Genomic DNA, 27,861 nt, shown 5'->3' with positions numbered 1-27,861 from the left:
AGGAATTAGAAGTGGGAAGAAGATAATATAAGTTATGAATTGAAGGAAGGGGAAAAAGTTGGTATGATGTGTCATTTCCCATACTGTGAGATTGAAGAGACTGGCTGGGGATTTTAGAGGAAACTGGTATCCTGAAAGCCATGGGAGAGAGCACATCCCTTTCTCAGTCCAAACAGCTGTAAGAAGAAACAGGGTCATCCCTGAAAAGGCTATTGTTGGATATGATGAAGATGAAATCGCTGTGCTTACCTGCTGTCCCCAGCATATTTCTCCCAAAAGTGCAGTCAGTGCAGTTGTTCTGCATGACCTGTGAATGCCAACACATCTCCCTAGTGCCCTGTCCCTGAGTGCACACCTTTAGTTTTCAAATGGCTTCTGGAGCTGTGGGATTGCCTGCCACACCTCGGGTATCCCCGGCTGCTCTGTGGTCATCAGATTTTCATAAATGGTCTGGTTTCAGCAGTTCACCTCATAAACACTTCTGAGTATCTGGCCACAAATTTTCCTAGCCCCACAGCATTCTAGTCACTGTCTGCACGGATTCTTCCTTTGTCCTAGCATTGCATAAGGCTGTGGAGCAGCTAATACAGGGGGAATTTGCTTTATGAATGATTCATGCTGGGATGACCCTCATCCTGTTCAGTTCAAAATGAACAGCGAGAAATGGCACAATTAGAACTGGGACAAGAAGAAGTCCTTGAAGCACTGTGGCCATCCTGGATTGCCTGTCATCACTTTCTATGGTTTGTGTCTTCATCATGGAGATGAGGGATGTTGCAGAACCCCATCTTGGGGCCTTTTGAGGAGCCACAATATAGAGGGATTGTGCTGGGGAAGCTGTGAGCTACACCCAGCTCTGTTTTGGCTTTAGATCTCCAGGAGATGCATGTGTCAAAGTGCAGCAGCAAGAATGACAGTGTGCTTCATTCTTTTGCCTACAGGGACAACATCCCACTGCTTGAAGCACATGGTGTTCAGGAGCTTGCCACATTGATTAAGGGAAGGCATATCAGGCTTTGACAAGTTACACTGGAGGCTGAACATTGTCAGCTGTAGAGTACATGCTAGCACATATACTGCATACATAAAAAGCTGTTTATCTTTGCAGAGGGGGAAGCTGCTGATGATGATAGGGAATTCATTTCCATGGATCTTTTGGGACTTTTTGATGTGCGTGTGCTCAGCATCACTGCTGGATGACTTTATGTTTCTTAAACGGTGATGCTACTACTGCTAGAGTCAAAAAAAAGAGGCAGGCCACAGCAATGATGTGCCTTAGTGCCAGGGCTCTTGGGCTGAGAAGGTGATGTAGAGTGGAGATTTCCTGCAGAATGGATGTAAAGGGCAGTGTTTTATGGCTGCAGTGGAACCTGCTCTGTCTGGCATGCCAGTGCCTTCCTGAATGGGGCAGAGAAAAGCTTTTATACTGAAAACATTGGGCTTGGATTCAGAAAATCAAGATTCTGACTCTGACACAGCCTTTCCAAGGATCTTATGCAACTGACCTCATTTTCTCTGTGTCCTTTACCTCCTCACCATGGTGGGACATTCTCCATCCCTTGTAAGACCCTTCTGTGAGGTAAATGAAAATACTCAGTTGCTCAGCTGGTAGGCACCATTTGTTTTCCTAAGGTGACAAACCTCCACCTACTTGTGGCACTATGGGGTTGATCCTGCTTCTGTCTTAGCAAGCTACCTGTGTGAGTCTAGCACGACACAGACGAGTATCATGATGGACAAAATTGCATTTGGCAATTTCTTTTTTCCCTATAATATCACATCTCCTTTTGCCATTTCCTCCTACCCACCTCAAAATCTTGAGACGGGCGAATTCTCCACGGGCTGAGACCTGAGAGTGGCACAGCCTCTGCTGAACTGGGCAGCGAAGTGCAATCCTGGAGCTGCTCTTCCAAGTTGAGCCCCATCAGGAAACCTCCCTCCTGTAAACATTTCCCTGAAGCCTCCTCTCCTGGCTCAGACCCTTCTTGCCTCTCCTTGGGGAGCTACGTCAGCTCCCACACCCTGCTCTGAATACACAACGCCTGCTACGCTTGTACATTCCCATGGGAAGCTGGATGCTTTTCCTAAGCACCAGGACATTGTCACCAGATCCAGCAGGCACAAGCTCCCTGCTGCCAGGAGCAAGGAGGAGCTTTCACTACAAGTTTGCCCTGGTTTTACACGTTTCCCTCAGCACTGCTGCTGGCCACTGCCAGACTGCTGGTCCGGCTGTTCTTAAGTCAGCTTTAATAAGCGTGTTTGAAACAGAGATGACTTGCTGGAGAAATTGATATCCTCAGGAACGCCGCCTCGTCTCACAGCAGGCCTGTCGTGAGCGTATGTCTGGCGTCGGGATGAAACCCGCAGCGCTGGCTGTGAGGCTGCGGCACAGAGAAGGTTGCCAGCGAAAAGCAGCTGATGGATCAGTGCTGCCAGCGGACATTGTCCCCCGCATCATGGCCAGTAATTGGTACACGTGACTGTGCCGTCCTTTTATAATAATCACTTATTTTATCACCCTCTTCAAAGGGGGCTTTGCATACAAGACCGAGAAGAAAAACATAGCTCATTACTTGATTTCATAATTACATTCTGCTACAATGTAATTTGGTTATGGAGGTAATTAAATGGACCAAGGTCAGCAATAGGGCTCAGGACACAAGTGGGGGGAAAAAAGGCTGAGAACTTTTTAGTGCAGAATACCACCTTGTTGGCATCTTTGGCAGTTTAGGATAGTTTTTTTGTGGTCCTGCTGCTTGTCCCTCTGGCCTCACAGGCAAGATGTGATGCTTTTCACATGGTTGTGAGGCAACCAGAAGCCACAGTCATCTGCCTGGTGGGGTGCAGGTAGTCATTTCATTTGAAGAGCACACTTGCATTCTTTGCAGAGTCTTTCCACAGGAGTCCCTTGACACCCCTGAACCTGATGCCTGTGTCACTGAGGGCTTTGGGCTAGATTTCAGCTGGAAAGCAGATTTGTAGCTCTTAGCAGTTGGCTTCTGAAAGAGCTTTGTAGTATGAGTTGTGGGGGGAAGAAATCAGAGAGTTATAAATGGAGCTTTGTTGGTGGTGTTCCATAGAACTGGATGAGATAATTCAGGGAGCCTCTTCCACACTGCATCTTCTCTGTCCTGCTGTGTTGGAGCATGGGCTGTGCTGCACCACGGCAGCTACTTTCTGGGTTCGGACATTGCTGGGTGAAAAGACTTTTTTCCCCATTCACAAAATTGGGGAAAGAAGGAACAAAAGGCTTTATGTCAAGACTTGTAAAAATGAATGTACATCCCTCAGAACAGTAACTGAAAGTAAGTCATGTAACAAAGTCTGTGAGACTTGAGCTCTTCAGAACAACCTAGTATTTCTACAGGCTTCCAGAGCCTGATATGAATAAATAATTTAATGGCTATTAATGTGAATGCTGCTGATTTTGAACCTTAGTTCCTACCATATTAAACCCTGCAGCCAGCTCTGCCCTTAAGGAACATTAGTTCTGCACGGGCTTTGTATCCATGCAAATGTTATCTGCACCCTCTGAAGAGGCTAGAGCTACAAAATGGCTTTTGAAAATGTGTGGCACCAGGATTATCATGCCTTGTTTTTTATCACATTTATGCTAAAGAAAAAAACAAAACGCAAAACTTTTCAATATCAAAGTTAAATTTAAAAAGCGGACTTTTTAAAGCATCCTTGTCAATTGAAAGATTATGGTTTTTTATGACTAGCTTAAAAAGCAAAATCTCACAGCTCTCATTTTTTTTTTGTGCCTCACATGCCTCATGCTTTTTTACTGCCCTCTTCTAAGTAGAATTATGCTCATGGTGCTCTTACTTTCTGTGTGTTTCTCTTAAGTGCACAGGCTTGTTGCATGTATTTTTGTGTGTATTAGCAGTTTGCTAATATGCTTTGGTTAGGTCCATAGAGATGCAGTAGTGTAAAACTAGTAAAGTCCAATGATTTTATAAGCATTCTGCCACCTGCATGATTGAATTTCTGCTTCACAGGTTTTCACCTTCCAAATGCTTTCTTGTTGTGAAATATGCTGACAGTCATTCATGACCGCACCATTCGTTGCTGTTGTGACAGGTTTGGACGGGGTGGGACACTTTTTGCCTGTTGCTGACCCCAACACCACAGACTATAGGGGCAAAAGTGACTGTTCAGGTCCATTAGTATGACTGCATCATCAGATAATGGAGTTTTGCTAAATCATTCTGCTTGCATGAATTTTCTGCCTTTGGTTGAGTTAAATAAGACAGTTTGGGACAGGTTATCTTTGTGTCTTTTTCTCTTAGCACCAGAAGTTATGTTCCCACAGGGCTTCTGATCTTCTCCTTTGTTTCCCTTGTTATGAGAGTGATCATATCCATTTTAATTGGAACAGTCATGAATCAGTGTTTATTCCTTGAACAGAATGTGTAGTCCAGCTTTAGTGATTCTTAGAGGATGCAATTCTGCTCTTGTTGCTGCACTAATGATTCAGGACTTAGCATTGATGAAAACATGTGAAAACTATGACATATTATGGATAGTAAGAAAGGACTGTTATGTGCATGAGCAAATGGTTTCTCTTTCGTGGTTTGGGGTTTTTTTTGTGTTTTGTTTCACTTTTTTTTTTTTTTTTTTTCTCCCCCTGTTCTGGAATAACGCAGAAGAAAGCAGTAATGACACATCCCTTCTTCAGTGATATAGTCAGGACAGCCCTGAGGTTTCCTTCCCTCTCTCAGTGTGTTTGTTAGAACAGATGAACAGGATTTCTTTAAAGTTTATCATGATAAGAAAAGTATTTTCAGACCTCTGAAGGATACAGCTGTGACATGTAGTAAACTCCAGGCTTTCTACAAGCAAGGTAATGAGATTCAAATAGGCAGGCTTATCAACTGACCTTTTTATTATTACTGCTAATGTTGCTGTTTCTCTTTTTGGATGTTGGTGGTAAGTGCTTTTTGGAAGGCTTCTTGTTCCTATATCCAGTGTGGCTGTGAGACATTTCAAATCATAAAGGAACAATCTGAAGTACAAACTCCACATGGCAGGAAAAGAGAACCTTGTGTACAGCCACCACCCAGGTTACAGCGTGCTGCTCACATCCCTGTTTTCCCATGTGTGTTTAAATCAGAGTGCACACAGGGCCCTTGGCTCCTCTTAAGGATCACCAATGTGCAGTAGGTTGCTGACATTTCACATCCATCACATGCTTACTTTATTATACCCTACTGCAGTAAGCCAACTATCCCAGCCGTCTCTGGGATTAGTGTTTTAGTTCTGACCAGGACTACACTTTTGGAGCAATCTCTCCAGTAAACCCCACATACAGCTCTTTAGTTTGTACCACAGAACGGTCTTAGGCTGTGCAAACTAGATTCCTTTTGATTGAAGCTAAACTGAAGGGTGCCCTCTGGGAGTTCCCCTAAAGTGCCAGATACTCAGACCATGGGATCAGGTGTCAGCTAGACCAGACTGAACCCATCCTGAAATGTGTACAGTGCAACTGTCTGACCCTTCCTACCAACAGTTTCGCTCTACACATTCGGTCCTGCATTGTAGACACAGCCTCTGCAAAAAAATCAGATGTCTGCAGATCTGATTGTAAACACTGGATCTCATTGAGACTGCATGCTGCAATAAGTAGCTACAAATAGGAAATATAAATTTTTAACTCTGGATTGCTTTGTTGATGTATTTTGGGTCATATAATTTAAAGACAGTTGCACAGTCTTCTGTATGCTAGTAACACAATAAAATGGTCTCCTGCTTTACTGTGCATCGTGCCAAATAGAGTTAGTGTATTATATTACTCTCTCTAGAGTGACTATATTATCTCAGATTGGAAGTTGCAGTCATTAGTTGGCTTCTGAACAGGATCAGATGCCAAAGCTAATCTGAGTTCTCTAGCGAAGTGTGCAACAGAGTGAAAAATTTCACTGTAGCCACTACTGCAAAATCCCTGATGATATACTTCCATCTGTCTGATTCCTGGGAAGCACAGTGTCAGCGACAATGGGTCACTTGGCTGCATACGCTGAAACAGTCAGATCTAAGTTGTGGCATAGTGCGGGTCCATTCAAAATGTCTGTGCATTGTCCACAGGTTATTTCACATCAAAAGGAAGCTAACAGAAAAAGAACACATCAGGTTGTCGGCACATATGTATTGTATATATCAATATAAGGCATAAATAAGCCCAGTGTTCTCTGTGAAGTTGTTTTGGGCTGTGAGGATTTGTCAGCTCTTTCCAGCTATACAGAGATACTGTGGTCAGTATGTGGATGGGACTTCTATCACAGCAGAGTTGGCTGATTTTCTGAATTCCCAGAAAATAACTGAACAAAGGGCTGTCTACACTTCATGCCAAAGACTTCCTTTCTTCTCTCTTTCTCTCTCGAAAATGTTCTGAGGAGCTGGAAGCTCAATCATTCCTCAGGCCGAATATCCCTCTATTGTATATAACCAAACACAGGCTCCTCATACACAAAGAGAAATTTGAAGAGTATTAGATGGGACACTAGCCCAAAGTGTCTGGCTCAAGGATATGGAGCCTGGAGGAGTCAGGACCAGCAGAGGAGCCTGCTCTCAGGAATTAAAACCCAATACCTCAGTTACGTGACAGGTGTTCACCAACAAGCTGTCTCCACTGGCAGTAAATGATGCTCGGGACCAACAGAAATGTGCCTGCAACTCCTCTTCACAGTCTTCCTTTATATAGCATGTACCCACTTTCACTGGTGGTTGGGATAATGAGCCGAGGGCTTTGAAGTGTTGGGCATGCGGTTTGCTTGGCTGCGGTGAAGCAGCCCTCATCGGAGGTGGGGCAGACACCTCAGAGTCACCCTGGCAGATTTTAAGGAAACACCATTGGCCTTTTTGGCTGGCTTTGTTAGCAGAAACTTTGCTGGGACCCAGACTTTGAGGCACAGATCTCAGTGGGCTCCCTTTGGCTCTCCCAGTGGGCAGCAGAGCTGTCCTCCACCCAGGAGTATGCCATGAACCTTTCCTTTTCTCTGTGTAGGCACTGCAGCAGCTGGTACAAGGGGGAGGGAAAAGCCACATAAATTGTCACACTTCATAACATTTTGTCTTGGTTGTAAGATCCTGTCTGTCCAACACACCAGCTCACCCTAGCCTCAGCTGATGCTTTAGACCACAGGGCCTGCTGTTAATTGGCCAGTTGTAGCCAACCTGTCAGTAAGCTGTCAAAATATTAATAATCTAGCACAACTCATTTTCAGGATAGAAGTTTTAGCAGCAAAGAAATTGAATTTCCAGCCCTGATCATGACAGTTCTGAAATTGGTTTAATGCAGAACAGTTCTTCCCAGTGTTAGGAAAGATAGGGAGAGTGTCGGAGATGGTGTGTTTCTACTGAGTCTCATGGTTTGAATTTAAGAGTCAAAGCAAAGAGGCTATCTCAGTACATCAGCAGCTTATGGTTGTAATAGGCCTGGTGAGCTCCTTGGCAAGTCCCCTTATCTTCTGCCTATGTGACGCATTACTTCAAAAAATGAACTATACAGAAAATTAGTCTAAGGCCATTTTCTTTCTTTGGAGCTGCACTCCGTGCAGGGCTGTACCCTCGGGTAAGAACAAGCATGGTTTTGTCTGTGTGCTAAAACACTGTCCACCGGAGACTGACTTAGGAGGACTGGGACTCACTTGCAGTCCCCTTCTCCCTGACATTGTTATAACTGCATTATTTCATTTATGTCAGAAAGAGAGGACATTTGCCTAAGAAACTGAATTGGAACCTGGGGGGAAATATATTTGTCTACCAGCTCTCACACCTCTTGTTTTACAGAACACCCAGCAAACTGGTTGGTCTGTTGGTGCTCAGGATCTCAGCACAAAAATGTAGAAATAAGAGGTCTTCTATGTACTCCTGTCATAGTGAGGGCATTTGTGTGCCCAAAGCATTCATACTCTGGTCTGAGCCTTTGAGGATAATTTTAATGTAAATAATAGTGTGATAAATCTAATATTGACTGCTAATTTTCCACTAAGAGGTTTCTTTTGACTATCAGAAGAAAACAGTGTCATGTTTATAAATGCATAATTGTTATTTTAGTTTATACATTGTTATTATTATCAACCATAATAAAAATAGCAATATCGCAAAAGTAACAAAAGGCCACAAATCAGTTTATTGTGCCCTGTGCTCAGGCTCAAATTGATGCCAGGAAACTCTCTCTGGCCCCATAGAGACATCACAGGTTCAAGGCATCCCATCTGTCTGTGTTTCTAGGCTTCTTACATAGTTATTTTTCTTCATAGTTATTTCAGACTTTAGCAGATGAGGCAGTATGATGCTAATTTAGGAAATTTGTTTTTCTTGTATGCAACTAACATATCTTCATCTTGTCCCATCTTGTCTCATGATCATTATCTCTGAATGCAAAGATATATTTCTGGATATTGTTCTGGAGTAAGCAGAGTTGATATCATTGTTACCAATTTCAGACATTTTGTCAGAAAAGCAGAATATAGAGAAGACAATGAATAAATTGGGATTCCCAGGTTAGAAATTGCCCTGGGGTTTCAGGCTGACAGGAATGCAATGCCAGTGACAATGCTGTCAGAAACCCCCGCTTTGTAGGAAACAGTTGTTTTCCTAGAAGAGTGATGCTGAACTGGTTGGGCCAAGTGCCATGTGAATGAGCTATGCTGTCATCACTACTCCAGTTCATAACAGCTCCAGACTTTAAAAAGCTTTAAAATTTCAGCTTGAAAAAATAATAATAATAATAATAAATTAAAATCCAAATATGCCTTATATACCTTTGTCTTCAATATTGACAAGCTTACTCTGTGGTGATATGGATAATTTAATCAGTCCTTGAACACAAAGGGGTGCTTTAGGACAGCCTGTGTTCCCATATAAAGATCTGCAGCATAATTACAGAGGCTTATCCAGCAATTGATTTTTTTGCCTATCTAGGAATATTGGGTCAGTTCGCAAGACTTAGCAGACCTGCACTCCACTTCTTGCGTGGGTGTTTTAAAATGAAGCCAACTGAACAAATATGTACCTTGAACACAGGGAGTTCCCACCAAAGTGAGAGCAAATAGTCCTCTAGTTATATTTTTCAGAGGCAGTAAGTTAGATTGCTTGCTAATGCTGCTTCTCAGCTCCTAGAGCTGGGGACCAGACCAGCTTGAATGGTGATTTATTTGAAAACGGGCTCCCTCCAGCCCACAGATGGTCCAGGCAAAGTCAGAATACTTGGAGATACCATATTGTCTCATCAAGTGAGTCTCTGCTCTGCAGCAGGGCTATACACTCCCATGTAGCAGCTTGTTATTTTAAAACGTATCTGCTCTCTCCTACTTCTAAAAGGCCACAAAGAAGACTTGTCACCAATCTCTTATGGAGCTAGAAGGGGGAGGAAAAGTGGAGTGTGAACAGTAGAATATCACCTGCCATCTGGACAAAGATGTGGTGAGATGTAAAGTTTGGATGCACATTTGCGGTTCTTGATCACATGCCAAGAGAGAGCTCAGCTACAGTTATTTTAAAGCATTTCCAGACAGATGCAACCTTAGGTCATGGACAAAGCTACACTGAGGCAGGAGGACACTGAACTCCATCAGGCTGTCTGCAAGGCACCATTACTTGTGGGAGTGCTGCTGTGGTCTGCATAGGGCTTATCCTGCGAACAGGACCTACATGGTTAAAGATCTGTCCTGGGAATAAGAGTATGCCAGGATCAAGTGCTAGAGTATGAGATTTGTGGTCACAAATTGTCAGATATTCAAAGACATGTTTAGTCTCTGAACTTTCACAGGTTTAAATGGGAACCGGGCATTTGCATTTAATCTGGGAGCCCAAATGTCTTTGAGAATCCGATGTCTTTGTTTATCCACACAGGTCCCCGTGCATTGATACCAATGCTGAACTTCTCAGTGTTGTTGGCATCAGAGGGGTGTTGGTTAAACCCTGCTCTGGCTGAGGTCAGTGAGGAATGTAGAATGGGCTTTACTGGGTAAAAAGCACCATAAAGCAGATGCTCTTCTGCAATGCCATCCTTTCCCCTGGAATGGAGCAGCACTTATACAGACAGTGAACACAATCCAGTCGTTCCATGGTCTGTCTCCACAACCACAATGAAATGCCACTGCTCATAGATGTGCTGATATTTATGATTCCTACTTAATATGTTTTAAATGACTTGATGAGCTCTAAGTATTAACACTAACATCAGTAAGTAGCCTGACCTAGATTTTCTGAGAGGGAAGCCTTGCCACGCTGTAGACTTTGGTGCAGTTTAGTGCTTTTATCCCATCTGAAGATCTGGCTTCGTAATTGTGCAGAACATAAAAGAGAAACTCGTAAGTGCTGTAAACAAAGGAAAACTGTTACTCTGGGAGTGTGTGAGTTAGATATTTCAACACTCATAATTAACATCCCTTTCCTAAACTGTGGCACAAACTACTTGCAGAATGGGCTTTTTCTTTTATTGCTGCTAGTTTCAGTGACTAAATTTATTAAGTCGTTAGGTTTGCATGTGGATGTGTATATTTGCTATTCTCCTTTGGGTTATAATAAAATGAGATCTTGAGGAGGAAAAAAAAAGTAAAAAAAAGGTATCTTTATTTATCTGGCAATTTTGAGAATGTTTGAAGGGAAATGGCAAGCAATACAAACAAGTGGCCCAGTCTGGGAGGAGGCTGACTGAGCAGCTGGGTAGTGGCAGTCTTCTGCTGGCTTCCTGGATGTCCCTGAGCATTGTGCATGGAAAACTGTCACCATATCTCCCACCGTCTGGGGACATCAGGGACTTCTGTGCCAGTCAGAGCTTGAACTAAACAAACAAGGGAGCAGATTGCTTGCTCTTGTGATCAGAACCCAGGAGCACCATGCTGTTACTTACAGGGGACCCTTTCTTTGCACCTCCTGGCTGAGGATGCTGAGGGTGCTGGTGGCAGTGATGCTCCCAGCCTGGTACAGGCAGGGGCTGGCACTGCTCTCCCTTGCTCAGAGCAGCACCAGGGCTGTCTGCTGCCCTGGCAGCACTGTGACTGCACCGGGGCTGTGCCACCATTGGATCGGTGTCATTTGAAGGAAGCCAGATGTCTGAGGGTGGCAGTGCATTCCCTGAACACCCTGCAGCTTGACGTCTACAGGTTAGACAGTGGTGCTTCTCCACTAACATCTATGGAGCTTCTTACAATCAAACTTACTATGTTGAAGAGCAAGAGGCTGGGTTAGATTTACCTGACCAGGACAGGTGAAAGCTGAGGTAAACTAGAAAAGAGAATCTGTCCTCTCACAAATCACCCCCAGTCTGTGCTGGGCAGGGGGGATGGGCAGATGGGGCCAGACATTCCCAACACCTCCCTGAAGGACCAGACGGGCCCAAGGGATGCAGAGATTGGCTTGTGCCTGGAAGTCCTGTCCACATTTGGATCTGGAGATGGCAGGAGACACTACTGGCATCAAGGATAAATGAAACACCTTGTTTTTCTAAACCAGAAGTAGCTTTTGGGGCAATCCATGGTACCTTATACCCTCCCTGAGCAGGTCTGACACGCTGAATCTCCCACAAATAGCAATTGCATCCTTTCAGCTCCCTTTGATTCCAAGTGTCATTGAATGTGGTCTCCCTAATTTTCTGTGTGATAGCTACTGTTTAATTTTTTTCTAGACTGTGCAATTTCCAGTAAAACTGGAGTTAGCACAAACCAGACCTATGTTTGTTTTTCAAAGCATATCTAATTACTCTTCTTACTGGAATTGCCTTTTGTTCAAGGGATTGGATTGAGGTACAGAAGACAAGTTGCAGGCAGATGCTAATCACTTTGCATGTAAATTGCTAATGTTTCTTTTACAAATATTTCATGCAGGTTTTTAGTTTAACAATTAAAAAAAGATCTGTCTTTTCAAACCTCTTTCAGTAATATCTGTAGACATTTAACAAAATGCCTCAGGCTCTAAATCTCCAAATAGTAAATAAATGTATTTATTTACTGTGTATGCAACAATAATTTAGTCAAAGACACGTATTTCACATTAAGATAAAACCAGACAAATTTCCTTTTCTCCAGATCACAAGTATACTCTTTAATGAGGAGAACTGATGGATTTCCTGAGTGAGCTGAGTTCATGACGGTGCTGACAGGGGACCAGAATCTCTATAGAGTTTGTGCAGAAAACAGTCATGATTTATTTCTTTGTTTAAAGACTGAAAAAAGACTGGTGGTTAAAAGATGAAGCCATCTGTCCTCTCACTGTCTTGTACCTGGCCATGCCATTTCTATCAAGGAGAGAGTTACGAAGACAATTGGGTGGGGTTCGTTATAAGCCTGTTTCAAAAGGTCCCTGCACCAAGTGAGAGAATGAAGTGGGTGCTCCTGACCCCAGGGCTTACCATACCATTACCTCTGGAGGAAGCACATGGAGGGCATGGCCTGAGGAACCCTTTGCTGTTTTTACCCACTCTCTATCTGGGGGATGAAGAGAAAGTATTGGACTCCAGGTCTGCCCATCTAGCACATTTCATCAACACTGAATTCATCTTAAAAAATAAACAAAAAAAGCTTGCATGCCCAAGAAGTCTGGCCAATAGATCAGTGATTTTCCAAAAATACCTTCAGTTTTCTCAGATTCCAGTCTGTGCAGCAGTGGCTGCTGCCAACTGCTATGTTGGTGTGAAGCATGTTATGCTCACCTGCACTTTCTCGTTTCTTCCTATCTCTTCTCAGCTCAAGACAACTGAAACAGCAGTTCGCACCTGATTGGATACAGTTGCCACAGTTAATCTTGATAGTAAAGCTTGTAGAGAGGTTCTGCCATTAATATCCCAATAACCTTTTGTAATTGTTTGCCCCAAACCCATCAGTAAAATGCACATGTAGAAACTGAGGGGCACAGTGTAGCAGAAGGCTTGATGTTGGCCAGCAGAAAGATGCCAATGAAGAAAAACAAGGGTTTGCATGTCGCAGATTTAGAGGACACTCCAAATATCCCCAGGTGGTGCTTGGGAGAGTGGCCTGTGTCCTGACCACCTGTCCCATCCCCTTTCTGGTCAACTGTTTTTTCCTTCTCCATCTTCTTGCTCATTGTGTCATGTCTGCATGTGGTAGTGCCCACACCAAAGATTTCTGGTGCTCAAACCTGCGAAGACCTTGTGGCATGTCAATTTGGTGGTAGGATGAATTGCGTCCCAGTGTGTGGTTGTCCCTGCATGACACAGTGGGACACTAGCTGTTGCTGATGAGGTGATATATATATAAGAAGGAGTATAACAATAATGAACAAAACTGGCATTATTTAACTAGAACTTAGCTGTCAAATCTGTGGGTTTTCTAAACTGCCAAATGGACAGAGCTGGGATGTTTCTTGGTGGTGTTGCCATGGTTAGTGTCCTGAAGTGCTATTTCAACTGAATTGTGGGGGATGAGAAATCAACCAGCCAACTCACAAAAACAATGGGACAGTTTTGTTTGCTTGTGGGGGAGCTTAACCATTTAAGGGAAATCACTGATTTCTTTATTTTTCTTAAATCTTCAGTAGGTTGATGTCTTTAAATACATTTACTTTAAAATAATACAACTTTGCTGCTTTTTTGGTGCAAGTGGATATACAATACAGCATCTGCTTTTATGAACTGCTGCATGTCGTAAAATACTATACTGTGATAATTTTAAAATAGGTATTTATCTGAAAACTTGATTTGCAGTATCTTAAAAATAAAATATAGATTTTTTTTCCTTTCTGAAACAGCATTTTCAAATGCATTAGCTTTTATATTTCTTCTTCACTGAAAATAAAATATAGTCTTTGTTTCATGCTGAAATTAAAACAGATATTGAAAGTCGAGATACCGCATGCAGACTAAATTCTATGTGTTGGTCAAGTTAGTAGCTATTCTTCACAGCCTACCATCTTTTCAGTCACCCTAAAGGGAATTTTTTGATAAGCTTTTATTGATGGGGTAATGAAGTCATGGGGAAGGGGATTGAGTTGTCCAGTTTGATTTTAGAGATGCTTTCCATCCCGGGGCTAGCTGCCTGGCCGGGCCTGATGCCAAGCAGAACCCCCAAGCCAGCCGGCTGCAAACTGCCGGGCTCCCGGGTGAGCTGCGTCTTCCAAGGCAAGACAAAGCCTGGAGCTGAAGAGCAGATTTAAAGAGCGCTTGAACACTGATCTTTTGGGAAGGTACTTCGAGCACTGTTTTATAATGCTCTAAGTCATCTAAATCTCTCTTAACTTGTTTCACTCTCTTCTTAAAACATTTATTTCTCCAGCAAGAAAGACTTCCTCAGATAGGGCAAAACGACCTGTTGGGCTGATGGTGTTTTTATCTGTGTGGCACTAACGACTGATGCAAACCTCACATGTGCAGCACAGCTCCGTGCTTTCTGCTGTGCTTTATCTTCTGTGGCTTCAAGCCTGCCTGGCTCCATAGGTCTGTTACAAGCTGGAATTATTGTCAAACCAGCGACGCTTTATGTAACTCCCTAAAGCACTTGGGAACACACACCTGAGTGTTGCTGAATGTTCAAAATGTTCACTCGTAAATGAGGTCTGCAGTAAATACGTGGCATTACTCCAGATGCTTTGCTCAGATGTTGGTCATGGGTTTTCCATTAACAAGGTTGGAGAAGCTCCCAAAGACTTCTGAATGGCAAGGGCTTGGGAGAGAGCATCGCTCGCCTGCAACAGCTCCTGCTTTCAGTCACGGAGCTCTGAGATACCTTGTCTGGATCCTACAAGAAGGGATTTTGTTGTTAAAACAGTTTTTCTTCAGAAAGTGCATATTCATTGTGGCTTGAGAATTTTTTGCAAGAATGTAATAGTTCTAAGGAACCCAGTGGGTGAACCACATCAGACTCAGTGAAGGTTTGGGAGCCCACTGCCCCAGAGTCCCCTGGCTAGCCAGCTCTTTTAAAAGAGGTTTAATATTTTCCCGTTCTTAAAATCTTTAAAAGTTACTGTGACATGACAAGTTTTGATCCATAGCTGAGTGCAATTTCCTCCTTGAGACTTTATGCAAAGCCAGCGCAAGAGGCAAAGGCACAAGCACCCCCACAGCCAGCACAGGCTCAGGGTATGTCTCGGACAGACCCATGTGTCCTCTGTTCCTGGGCAGGTGTGGGACCAGATTTCAGTATCTGAAGAAACACTTGTGTCAGAAATCTTTAAAATTACTTCTTTCTCTTTACTGGAAGATTTCCAGGCTTTGTGCCAGCATTTCCTCCCATCACTTCTGAAAATAAAGTTTATTTGCTTTTGTACTCCAGTTTCTCCAAATCTACTTAAATGCCCCTGATAAACTGCCCTTGCCCATAAGAATTTGAAGAATCCTTAATATTTTAGACAATGACCATTGCACATTTCTTGCCTGTGACAGGGAAGGTAAGAGCAAAGCCAGGGGAAGGCATTGGGAGCAGCAGATGAGCAGCAATGCTGTCTCTGCTTCTCAGCCCTCTTTTTTTATTTTGCTTAGTATTTCAGTCTAAACTCTGGCAGATTCCTGACTTCTCCTGCACATTTTTCATGCCCGTTCACTGTAGGCTGTTTTACAAGCCACAGCTCTGCTGGAGAAGGAGAGAATTCCCTTTCAGTGGGGAGTTTTCTAGATGGGTATTATTGCTGGGAGCTGGTATTGCTGATGCCTGTTGTTTTCTATTGTTAAACTAAGTGCAATGTGTGACCGTCATGTATCACTCGGTGATGCCTAGTTTAGGAGATCAGTGATTAATTCCTTCCATTGCTTTTTCTGCTCTCTCTCTCACTGCAGGATGTTTTCACACCAGAGTGCAAATTTAAGGAATCTGTCTTTGAAAACTACTACGTTATTTATTCTTCCACACTGTACCGGCAGCAAGAATCCGGACGAGCATGGTTCCTGGGACTCAATAAAGAAGGTCAAATTATGAAGGGAAACCGAGTGAAAAAAACCAAACCCTCATCACATTTTGTACCCAAACCCATTGAAGGTATGGAATCTACCCGCTCTCCCATCAGTGGGGTGTGGGGAGGGGAAGTTTGCAGCTTCAGAGTTGGGGTTTCCTGGATGGGAGTATTGGGCTGCAAGACTAGAAAGCAAGGACGGTACTTGTAACATTTCAGAAAGATGCTGGGCTGCACTGTTAGCATTTCTTCTGCTTTCCTTCCCATGTAATAAACTTTACACATCATCCCAAAGGGGGTTCTCAGCTTTGGGGTGCTAAAGAATGAGTTTAAAAGCCCAGCAATATGAGGAGTTACTGGGAAAGGAAAGCAGCCCTTGAGCGACCAGTATTTCAAATGGAATCCAATCCAGCAGTGACCATAACATTGGGTTCTCTATGAGGATTTTCCCAGCATCTTTCAGTGGGTCTCCAATCCCATATAGAGTCAGTAGAGATATGATTTCTCTCACCTGATTTTAGACTTTGACACTGTTTATAGTAACAGAAGATAAATGGGTCCTACCAGCACAGCTGTGGGCATACTTCATATGACTACCCTAAGATGACTTAAATCTTTTTTTTCTCATATGTAAATACATCCTTGTTAGTCACTGGAGGGTAGAGAAACCTTATCATAGATGTCCAAAGTTAGATGAGGTGCCATCACGCCATATGCCTTCATCACAGTGTTAGGCTTCAGTGAAAGTCATGGAGTTGAAGTTTTGCCCTCCTGCTGCTGCCTGTACGCTTCTGAAGTGTGCCACAGGCTCATGCCAAGGCATTTTGCTTTTTGTGGACTGGCCCTTGATAAATGGAGAGATGTAGTGTGATGAGCCTAGTATTTAACAGGTACTGACTTGATTCTGGAAACAAGGAGACCTTTTTTTTTTTTTTCTGTTGCTTGGAAAAAGCACTACTTTGCGATCCCCTAACTAGGTGTGCCTTTCTGACCCCATCTCGGATCTGCCAGTGGCCACCTTAGGGACACAGCAGCCTGGGGCTGGCCTCGACTGCACGGCTCCGTGCCCCCTCTCACCACCCCCGTGTTGTCTGCAGGGTCAGGGCTGGACACATGGAGAGAAGGAGTGAACTGATGCTTCTCTGACAGGTACCACTCACCAGTGGTGGAGGCCACAGCTAAGTCAAGGTACTAGTAGCTGTTTTAACAGCTTCTTGGCTAAGGTGCAGAGGCAGATGAGTGTACGTGTGTGAGTGAAAGGCCAGTTCAGGACAGCAGGCTGAAACCAGCAGCTGGACCACTGAAGCAAAGTACAATGAGAGAAATTCAGCTCGGCATTCCCAAAGTATCTGAAGTCTTTGCACAGGAGATGGAGGCGTTGGAAGAGCAGAGAACAGCCTGGAGCGTCTTGTCCTGAGCTTGTTTTCAACAGCTTTTCTGCAGCCAGGAGTCCTTTCTTGTTTATCTGAAGCATTAGTAGGATTGGCACCCTAAGCCCTCATTGAATTTTGCTAAGGAACAGGGCCTGCTTCAGTCATGGGGTCAGTCACCAGCTTTTCTTCTGTCTCCTCTCCTGCCTTGGCTGGGAGGAGAGTCTTTTGCAAGCGCTAGCTTTCACAGCTGGGTTTCCAGCTCCTTCTGGTATTTCATTGTTGCCTCTCTGGGTGTTAGGACTGATCAGTGGGTTCCTTCAAATCCAGGCTTCTTTTTTGATGTAGTGTGTGTGGCATCTGCTGAACAGCTCAATAGTTGTATTTTGCGTGATTTAAACTAGGCCATTCCTGTGGCTCTCCTCGTGGAAAGCCTCGTGTTAATAGAGGTGCTTGACCCACAGCAGAGTTCTCATTGCAGCAAATGCCGCTCTGGCTGTCATTTTGAAAAACCCAACGCAGGCTGAGAGCTTCCCTTTCCTGCAGTTGCATCCTCCCACGCTTGCTTCAATCACAGCTGTCACATAACCTCCCGAGCGAGTGAGCGCTTTGGAAGTTGGCAGCCAAATTAAGGGCTCCTCCACCCCTTCCCTCCTCCACATGCTTTGCAGTCAGCCTCTGTGAGCTCTGCTGCATCAAAGAGCTGGCAGTCTCCCAGGCTGAGGCACGTGTCAGCTTCCCAAAGCATTCAGCTGTCTGGGACTGTGACTCCAGACGGAGGACTCTGTTCCCAAGCCTAAGATTCATTGTAGGTAGCAGAGGCTTGTGGGGAGGGTTGGAGTAAAATGCGCTCGGCTCCACGTGACTTCTCTGTGCTGCGTCCATCAAAGCCTCCGCGAGCAGGGCTTGCAAGCAGAGATGTTACAGAAAAGGGGCAATTCCTACCCTGTTTTAACAGCTTCTTTCTCTTTGTCATGACTCTAAGGAAGTACTCAAAGCACTCCCCTGCTATATTTGCATGTCCCTTCTACTAAATTCTGTGGCGTGCCTCAGCTTGTGGGCTTTGCTGCTTATTCAGGCCAGTACTTTGCAGCTTCTGTCTGCAGTAACACACCCAGCTTCCCTTTTGCTCCGGTACCACCACCAGCATTAGCCCTGCCACATGATGGCTGACACAGTAATGTATGCAGGGAGAAATCTGGTTCCCTGGGAAGGAGAGGTGTTACATACATTGCTAGAAATCACTTCACCCACCACTTCAATGGCAATTATCTCTGACATGAAACTTCCCGGTTTGCCATGTGCATAAAAAATATGCAGCAGCTTAAAGAAGAGAGTGTTTGCAGGGAAAGAAAATACAAAAAGCCCAGATGGCTCCCGGAGCTCATTTTGACTCCCATTGCTTCATACTGCATTCTGTATTCAGACGTGCTCTCCTCCAAGTTGCAAGTGGGCAGTAAACTAATAGGTAAATATGAAATATCCTCCCAGATAATTTCTAAGGACTACGTGTGTGTACATGTGCATATATATACAATGGTATCTGTGTATGTGTGTGTGTTATCTATGGCGTTTAGCAGCTACAGCATTATGCTGTGCTAATCCCACAGAGTGTTTTGACTCCTGTAGACTGTCAGGGTGCTGGAGGTGTTCTGTGCAAAAGTCACTAGATACCAAGTGGAAAAGTTTGGGGTTTTGGGTTGGTAGGAGGGGTATTTTCATTTAGTGTAGGTAGGATTTGTTTGGGTTTGGAAATAGCATCAAGATTAATCAATACGAAAGCACAAAAAACTTCCTAAGTAATAACAGGGGAAACATTAAGTTCCTCTCCCATCTGTACACAGGCAAAGCCAAGGCAAACAGCCTGGCAGGCAGCAGTTAATGTACTGTGTGGTGGCAGTTTTGGTTAAAAACACACATACGCAACACATTTCTTTTGGTATTTTTATTTCTGATCACAGATCATTCAAGCTAAATGAGCCCTTAAAGTGCAGACATATAGATTGAAGCAGACTGCACAAGAAATTAGCTTGAGTATAATTGTCACTTGGACACCAAGCAATCTTTAAAGCAATTTCAGTCTCTTTAAGTGTCTGTAGTGATTAATGCTGGACAAACACTACTGTCCACAGTGCCTCTTCTTCTTTTAAATATCCAAACACATCTCAAACAATGGGAGACTTTTCCAGTTGCTTAAGTGAGAATTTTATCAGATGTTTATTGTGGATGTGCTGTTATTTATATTTTCTTTTCATTGAAGACATCATTTCCAGACTGCTCTTCCAAAAGAACTACATTTCATCTCTCACCTTGCCCAAGCCAGAATGCATTTGGGGTGGCAAATCTGGCCACAGAAAGCAGAAGACAATTCTTTTTTCATCTGAGGCAGCAGATGGAGCCTAACTCCAAACTCACGGTGCTTCATCCTTCATGACATGAACTCATCTCAGATATGAAGGTGACCTGTTAATGACTAGTCTGATCCATTTATTAGCACTGATGAATATCTCTGTGCAAAGAAAAGCAGCCAGGTCTTTCCCAGGGATGCAACATCCCAGTTCTGTTAAAGCAGCGTCCTCAGATGTTGCGAAGAAGTACAAGACACTGTTGAGGAGGATGTGGTAGGCCTAGTGAAAATGCTTCAGAAGTATGACCTCAATCCACAAAACATCCTAAAAATTGTTCTTTAAAAAACCGCAACAAAACCCCACAGTCTTTATCAGTCTTTGTTAGCTCAGCTCCTCTTTTTGGTCTGTCTTTCAAGTGGGCAGGCTTTGGTACGTTTTCTGTCCCACACTAACTCACTTGTTCATCTGTCAAACTCCTAATCATCGTATTAGATGGAAAATGCAATGTATTTTAACTGTGCTTTTGCTTGGCTTTTTGTCATCCTGTGCTGCATTTCTCACCTGAACAAACTGATTCCATCTGTCAGCATCCTGCACATTTAGCCACCAGTTAGACAGCAAGCTCAAAATGCCTCAGCTGGGTCCGGGTTTAGAACAGAGTAATTAGAGGCAGAAAACAAGGGTGCATAATCACTTGCTCCTTCCTGCTCCTAGCTGCTGCTCAGACAATTAATTCTCTCCACCGAAGCATTAGCTAATGCAACTGCTACTGCAGATACCAACACCCGGAGCTGTGGCATCCGTCAAGGGAAGGAGCCCGTCTCCCGGGCTGCCTGCCAGAGGGTGTGTGCCCAGCCCTGCCCAGACACCAGTCTGGGCTGCCATCGGGGCACGTGGAAATCCTGCAGGGCTAATGACCTGCCTCCCTGCTAAACAGCAACTTGAAAAAAATTTGGTTAGTCCTAACTCGCTAGGGTCTGGGGCAGGGAAAGCCAGGAGTGAAGCTGGATGGATGGGAGATATCTAAGGTCCTTTAATAAGCTTTTCCTCGTGTTCTAGAGAAAGGAAATGGAGTTTATTGCAACTCCTGAACCTCCTCAACTTCCAGTGATGCCAAGTGAGAAATACTAGGATCAGGACACAAAATGGTGTGTGTGCTTCCCAAACTCTGGCAGTCTCTGACGCCCAGGAAAGCAGCACAGGGTAATTTCGGTTTCACTGTGTGGGTGGTGTGCCAGTGCCGTGCCTGGGAAGCAGAAATGAGGCTGAGATCCTGTGCCAGCGCATAGGCAAGAAGTTGAGCTGTTCCTGGGTGACAGGCAATTCCCTCCGTGCCGTCACCTCCAGGAGGGATGCTCCCTGCCACCCCCCTTCCCCCTTGCTTCTATCCCCAGTCTCCTTTCTGCCTAATTTGCGAGTTGTTTCTTTGTGCAAAATTATTTCCTTGTGCATCCGAATGGCAGGCACTGCTGGTTAGCAGGGAAGCGGGGAATCAAAAGCCGCAAGAACCAGACATGGGCACAGCTCCACTGCTGATCACTCCCTTCCGTTTACGCCTGTGGCTCTTCAGCAGATCAAGCTAGGTACTTTCCAATTAAAGCGTGAATATGGATGTGTTGATTAGAATCTGGGACATTGGAGTTGATTATCTGATTGAAGCTCCAAAGCATTAGCTTCGTTTCCAGACATTAAGGGCTGTATTTGGCTTGGTATGTGGGTGCGGGTGGGTGGGAGAAGCAAGGCAAAGCAGGGAGGGGACTTGTTCTAGCCAAATTGCTCATCCTTCCGAAGCTGCCTTGTGCTGTGTGCACCAGCAGACCTCCCAAGCATCTGGGCACGCCAACTGTCACACTGCTGCTACTTTACCTTGATGCAGGTGACAGGGGCAGTGCGTCTTCACCTACACACGGACCCCAGACAGACCTGTCAGTGAGTGCTGCTAGTCCCGAACCACAAAGATGTACTTTAAAGCTGGGAAGATCTGGGTGCTCACAGCAGTCCATTTGCAAACACTCCCCTCCCCAGTCCATGACTAACATCTCCGCGCATGAGTCACGCTCAAGCTTCCTCAGTACAAAGAGTAAAAAAAACTGCAATCCCAAGAGCCCGTGTTGCACAACATGTCACACTGTCCTTAAAACCCCACGCCTGTGCGGCTGTGTGCACACACACCCGCGTGTCAGGGCGCACACGGGTTTGCAGCCGCCGCTGAGCGATGGCCACAACTCGGCACATGCACACAGGCCTCTTGTGTAGCAAAATATCCAGGCTCTATCTTGTGTGTGATGCCATATAAATACTGCACGCACTGATACCATAGGTGTATCTAAACAATGAAAATACACTTGTTCTGTGCTGCTGCAGATTCTCTGGCATCATCTGTTGGCACAGCCTGTCTGGTACAGAGGCTTTGACAGCTCTGTCTGAAAAGCACAGCATGAGCAGCCTCCAGCTATGCCCTGTGTCAGTAGTTGTACCATGCACTAGACCCAAGATAAACTTAAACAATTCCTGCCCTATTTGCTTGCTAGGTACAGGGTTTTCTTAATTTTTAGCTGCAAATGTTGTTTACTTCTGTGGCCTGATTTATATTCATTACTCTATGGGCCTTGTTAGCAGCTCAACATTTTTGCCCAAAGGCCATGATGAGGTAGGCATGGAGCTGAGGAAAGACAACATGCTGTGGTGCTTCTGCTGTGGGCTTTGCTTGGACTCAGCCCTTGTGGTTAAGAAACTGGCCCATGCCAGTGGCGTACTGGGGATGGATGCGGGTGAGATGAGCTTAGTACATGCAGCTGCCTGGGGGAAGAGCTCATGGAGGTCCCTCCAGCTCCAGCTTGGGACCAGAGAAGTCAGGGTGAAGACAGCAGTACACTTGAGGGAGAATTTTGTGTATGGAATGTCAGGGGTGCTGGGGCAATGCTGGCACAATTACCCAACTCTGCTGGGGAAACATTGTGTCAGCGAATGAGTTGGGTGAGAGAAGTGATGTGCATCCTCAGCGTCATTGAAAAGCGTATGCAACTCAGGAGAAGAAATCACAAAGGCACAGGTTTTCCTTAGTTGTTAACCTTTTAATGCTGTTCTCTAAGGTTTTATTAGGTACTTTGCCACAACAGGCAAATTCACTATCACCACGTTGTTGAATGGCACTCACCAAGGTATGAGGGGCAGCTCAGCAGCTGAAAGGGGATGTGAGAGCCCTTTCCCTCTGTTGCTGCCATGCTACACACCTTCCTTGCAGTGTGCAGACAGCATCGATAGTCTGGGCAGATGATGAGCAGACCTGGCATTGCTCATCCTGGCCCAGACCCATAGGACAAGTCATTCATTTTCTTTTTTTCCTCATTTTCATAAAATACAGTTCCAGTAGCAATAACAGTTTGGAGAGCAGTACCTAACTTGCAGCCGTGCTGGGAGGCCTAGCTAGTGTGTGTGTGTTTAAACTGCTTTGAAAGCCTTGCATGAAAAATGCTCTATGGCAAAAGTAATATTTTTTCACTATTCATATATTCAATGCAATATCCCTCCTATTAATACACAGTTGACTGCACTTTATCTCTGTCCTGTATTGTTGCACACTGCTACAACTGTTTATCTAGCTAGGAGTAAAATGCAGAGCAGTAATGTTATTTGCAGCCTGCCTCTAATTGCCAGGATTTATTTGCAAATTAGGAGAGGCTATAAATACAAGTGCTTACATCACCTTTTTATATGTGGGCTATTTTTTAAATTTCTTCAGATAACTTCTGAAATTTTGTTCTTCTTGATTATCCAGAACCAAAACCTGATGGGCTCTATCCCCTGTGTTTGAACTCTGTGCTGTTGTTTGTGATGTGACAGCTTTACGAAATGAAGCAGTGCACCATTTCTTTCTATCCTAATTTTTACAAAGCTCTGGGCATGACATTTGCAGTCTGGACCCATCTTAAGTTTTCAATTCCAGTGTGCTTGTCCTTGAGATGCCTCACTACTTCAATCACATCTAGACCCCACCACGTTTGCAATGAGCTCATCCGAGATGCTCCCTTTGGTGTGAGATGCTGAGCCACGCAGCGTGTGCCCCGGCTCTGACAGACCTCACATGGCATGAGGACAGCCATGAGGACTTAGTCCACATGGTGAGTTGGATAAATTCTTTATGCTGCACAGGACATGAGGATGTGCCATGCCTTGGGCAGACATTGCCTTCTCAGGCTGTCTAGGCTCCAGCAAGTACATTTTTATAGGACACACATGGCTTAGCCAGGGTCTGGAGAGAAGGTGCCCTCCATCCACCCTGTCCTCAGGTGCTTCCAAGTGACCACGCAGAGCTGGGATGGCTCCTGGCTTGCTGTCACTGAACTCATCCCCAGTGTGTCTGCTTGTGGCCTTGGCCTTGCCTGGCTGTCTTGATTTACAGGGCAAAAATTAAGAAGTGCTGGGAGCAGACCTCAGCTCGTCTGAAAGAGCCAAATGGGCTTGAGTCACCACTTCCAGATCCAGAGCTTAACACCCAGAATGCTTGGATATGGCTCAGATGCAAGTGTAGTTTTGATTCAAGACTCTCAAGGACTTCTTGTTGGAGGTTAAGGGCTGGAGACCGGGTAATTCTTGGACCTGTTATTAGATGATAATCAGCATCTCAAGACAGTACACAGTGCTGTGAACTGGAGTGTTTATTTTATATATGTGAATATAACATGGAAAACCAGTAAAGCACAGAAAACCTAGAAAGGCTTATCTGTGAGAAATACCCTGTTTCTCTCTGTGCCTTTGGAAGAATCCAGAGACAGAAGGAGGATCTGACGGGCAGCGAGGGCAGGTAACAGATCTGGCTTGGTAACAGGATCTACTGCTGGGTCACTGAGGTTTCTGTAAGTGTGTGTGTTTGTATTGGGGCTGGAATTTCAGCCTCACATACAAAGAAATAATTCATTACGGTCACTAATGTGACTTCAGGGCTATTAATGTGTGTCTTTTCTGTTTGCAGTGTGCATGTACAGAGAGCCATCGCTGCATGAAATTGGAGAAAAACAAGGACGCTCAAGAAAAAGTTCAGGGACACCAACCATGAATGGAGGCAAAGTTGTTAACCAAGACTCGACATAGCTGACAAATACCCTCCCTTCTTCCAACTCCTCCCCTCCCACCCACCTACCCACCCCACCTGGCGAAACCACACTTTGACGACGACAACTGAGCAAGGCAGGACCTACCAGTAGTGGCTAGGAGTCTGAACTCCAGAATCTTTCTTTGTGTAGGACGAGGAAATCGAATCCCAGATCCTGCCTGTTGCAACGTTTTAAAAAACAAAAACAACAAAAAAAGTGAAGAAAAAAATGTTTTAAATCAGGACTCCATTAACATTTTCAAAGCAAACTGTTTGCTCTGTGATCAAAGGGGGAAAAAAAAATCTCATCTCTGCATAATACTACTAATAATAACAACTAATAAATATAATTAATAATAATAATAATAAAGATGTTACATTTAAAAATAAAACAAAGCTTTTGGAAAATTGAACTTAGCATATGATGTGCAAAAAACACATGGGAAATGCAGCATGGGACTGCGCTTTGTGTCTTATACTTTCACTTCACCTTCACACCACTGTTTTTTCCATCCCTGCTTCCCTGGGGATGGATGGGATTTTTTTCACAAAGCAGGAAAGGTAGGGATGGATTATGACTGTGTTTGCTCTGCTATCAATAAAATATGGCCTGTCCAAATTAGGAGTCTGACAGTTATGGGCAACAAACTAGCTACTCTGTATTCAGCTTTTTCCATCTACATTCAAACACTGTGTAGTTATTTGTTGCTAGTGTCACTGTGTGAGTATGTTTGACCCAAGTCTGACATTTTATGCCTTTTTATCATAATTATTTATATTTATAGGCTTGTTTTACTGTATTAGTTGGCAGGGGAATTTCAGAAATGGGTTTGCAGGTCTCACAGGATGAAGTGATCATATTTATTAGGGGAGAGTTAGACAATAAAAGGAAGGAGGGATGGCTGCTTGCTTTAAAATATGAAACGGAGCAAGAAATGCTACTGAAATCCTTGCTGTCAGATGGAAACGAGGCATGTGCCATGTGAGGGGGTGGCAGGGATTTCAGTGACAGGAAGAGGGATGTGGGGAGGGTGTAGGTGGGGTGTGCAGAGGAGGGGGCAGCTACAGGGGAACATGAGTGGTTGTGCATGTCTAGCTGTGCCAGGGCGAGGAGATGCTGCGGTTTCATTCTAGCAGCCATGCTCTTCCTAAATCTTAAGGCTCCACACACATCTCATTTTACACGTGTTCAAAGCCGAGACTACAAATCCCTCTAAACCAAAGCCTTACCAGAGCCAAACCTCTTAAGGGCTGGGAATCCTTGAGATGCTTCAGCAACCTGGGTGTGGGTATGTGTCTCGTGAGCGCTGGGGCTGCAGATGCTGGAGAAGCACTTCAGGGGTAACAAATCCACAGATAGGGAAATGCAAGGAAGAGGGCAATGGGGTGAGGGATGCTCGGTGCTGAGCCCACCTGCAGCACCTAGGGCATCAGTGGGGCTTTGTGAGTTGCTCCCTGTCCAGCGTTTTCTCTCCTTGTAGTTTGGGGGTCAGCAGTGATCCACACACCCTCGCTCCCGTGGGTGGGACTGCAACAGGGCAATGCAGGCAGATGTCTTTTCTCTGCCCACACATTAACATCAGCCTCTGACCTCTTGGCACCCAGGGCCTGCAGGCAGGAGCGATAGAGTTGCTGTTATAAAAGCAGGCATGGCTTTGGCTGAGGCACCCGGGAAGTTCTTGCTGCTGAGGCTGCGGTTATAGCTCCTGTGAGAGGTGAAGAACAAAATGAATAAGCAAATCCCAAGGGCCTGGAGAGGGGTAACGCGGCAAAACAGCTCTTTGTATGAGGGGAAATAGCCTAAGGGCTTGCTGTTACAAGCCAGGCAGGAGCGTTTGTGTCATTCATTAATTATGGGTGTATATGAAATACCAAATACCACCTTAATTCTTTGGGTGTCTTTGCTATCACGGCCAGTGGTTCTGCCAGCCGGCGCCTAGGCGCTGCAAAGCCGCTGTGGCTGCGGGGGACGGGGAGCGCTGGGCTGGCGTGATGCTGACCCGGGCTCCTCCGGCCCGCGGCACCTGCCGGTGCTCGCTGGGCAGGTCCGTGCAGGCGCAGAGCAAGCAGGGAGCACTAAGGAGAGAGCCAAATTTCAAGGTTATGGAAGACTCCCAGGATCAGCATGAAAGAGTGAATTTCAAGTGTGTGTCCTTTTGTGTTTGGAAAAGCTGAAACCTTGAAATAAAGAGCCTCTTACCATGGCTCTGTTGCTTAACACTGCACTTACGGGCAGCCCTTCCGTGCTATAGGGACCCAGAGGGCACCAGTGCCTGCATGCCAACAGCAAGCGCCAGCGAGGTTTAGCTGAGGCTGCCAGTCATGTCAGGGCAACTTAATCCTGCCCTCCTCAAAGCCCTCAGTCCCACAACACTAGGGCAAGGTCACTAATACATGTTTAGCTTGGGAACGCACTCCCAGCCCCATCTGGTACAATCCATTGCCTTCATTTCAGCTCCCTCACAAACTAGAGAACACTCCAAATTGAGGAGGGGGGGGACTGCTTACTCACTGGAGAGACGTACATTCAAAGAAATAGAGCCTCAATACCAACACATTGAGCTAGCAGGTCTCTGAACTAACCAAGTCACCAAACACCAAGGCCATGGTGTAGGTAATGAACCACAGCTGTTCTCAGCTGCCCTCTAGGCAGGGAAGTCCAGAACCTACCACAGAAGAGAGCATCCATAGCACACCTTGGTATCACAAGCCTCTTTCTTGCCCCAGCTATGGGCAACTTGCCAAGGTCACTGGTGTCACCTAGAGCAGATCCAGCATGAGAGACCAAAAATTGCCATGACTTTGTGTGCAGGACAACCCTTTGCCTAAGGCCCCAGAAAGCTGTGGGTAACAGCAGATCCAGTCCTGACATTTGCTTATTTTTCCACTGTGTGTCACTTAATCACTTCTCACACCGGGCTCGTGCCTTGATAATTCTCTTTGGACGTATCATTGCAAGAGTCCCTGGAAATGCCACATTCAGGCTTAAATGTCAGAATAATCTGCTCCTTTGGTCTATTGTGTTTGAGCTAATCACCTTCCTGTGACACTCACTGAACTGGCCCATAATGAGAGCTAATTAATCCTGCTCACACCTAGCATGAGTGCTACCTCCGAGCAGGTCTTCTGCAGTGTGTTGTAAGTGCGTGCTGGCTTTCCTTGCTGCCTGCTTAGCCCTGGCAAACCGTGAGCCACATATGGTGGC

General features: G+C 45.0%; 1 protein-coding gene across 4 annotated transcripts in view; it reads left to right on the top strand.

The window, feature by feature from the left end:
* Nucleotides 1–24,944, top strand: part of FGF12 (fibroblast growth factor 12) — a 230,333-nt gene extending 205,389 nt beyond the window's left edge. For all 4 annotated transcript variants that reach the window (XM_042797281.1, XM_032986844.2, XM_042797259.1 and 1 more), the window contains 2 exons: nt 15,734–15,932; nt 24,537–24,944. In XM_042797281.1, the coding sequence (XP_042653215.1) occupies nt 15,734–15,932; nt 24,537–24,655 (318 nt within the window). In that variant the 3' untranslated portion in view covers nt 24,656–24,944. The remainder of the gene's footprint in view (nt 1–15,733; nt 15,933–24,536) is intronic.
* Nucleotides 24,945–27,861: the final 2,917 nt, after the last annotated feature.

This window comes from Tyto alba, unplaced genomic scaffold, assembly GCF_018691265.1.
Source record: "Tyto alba isolate M040663 unplaced genomic scaffold, T.alba_DEE_v4.0 Super-Scaffold_10, whole genome shotgun sequence".
In the NCBI taxonomy this organism is placed as follows: Eukaryota; Metazoa; Chordata; class Aves; order Strigiformes; family Tytonidae; genus Tyto; species Tyto alba.
Note: the sequence above shows the minus strand (reverse complement) of the source record. Positions and strands in the feature narration are given on the sequence as shown.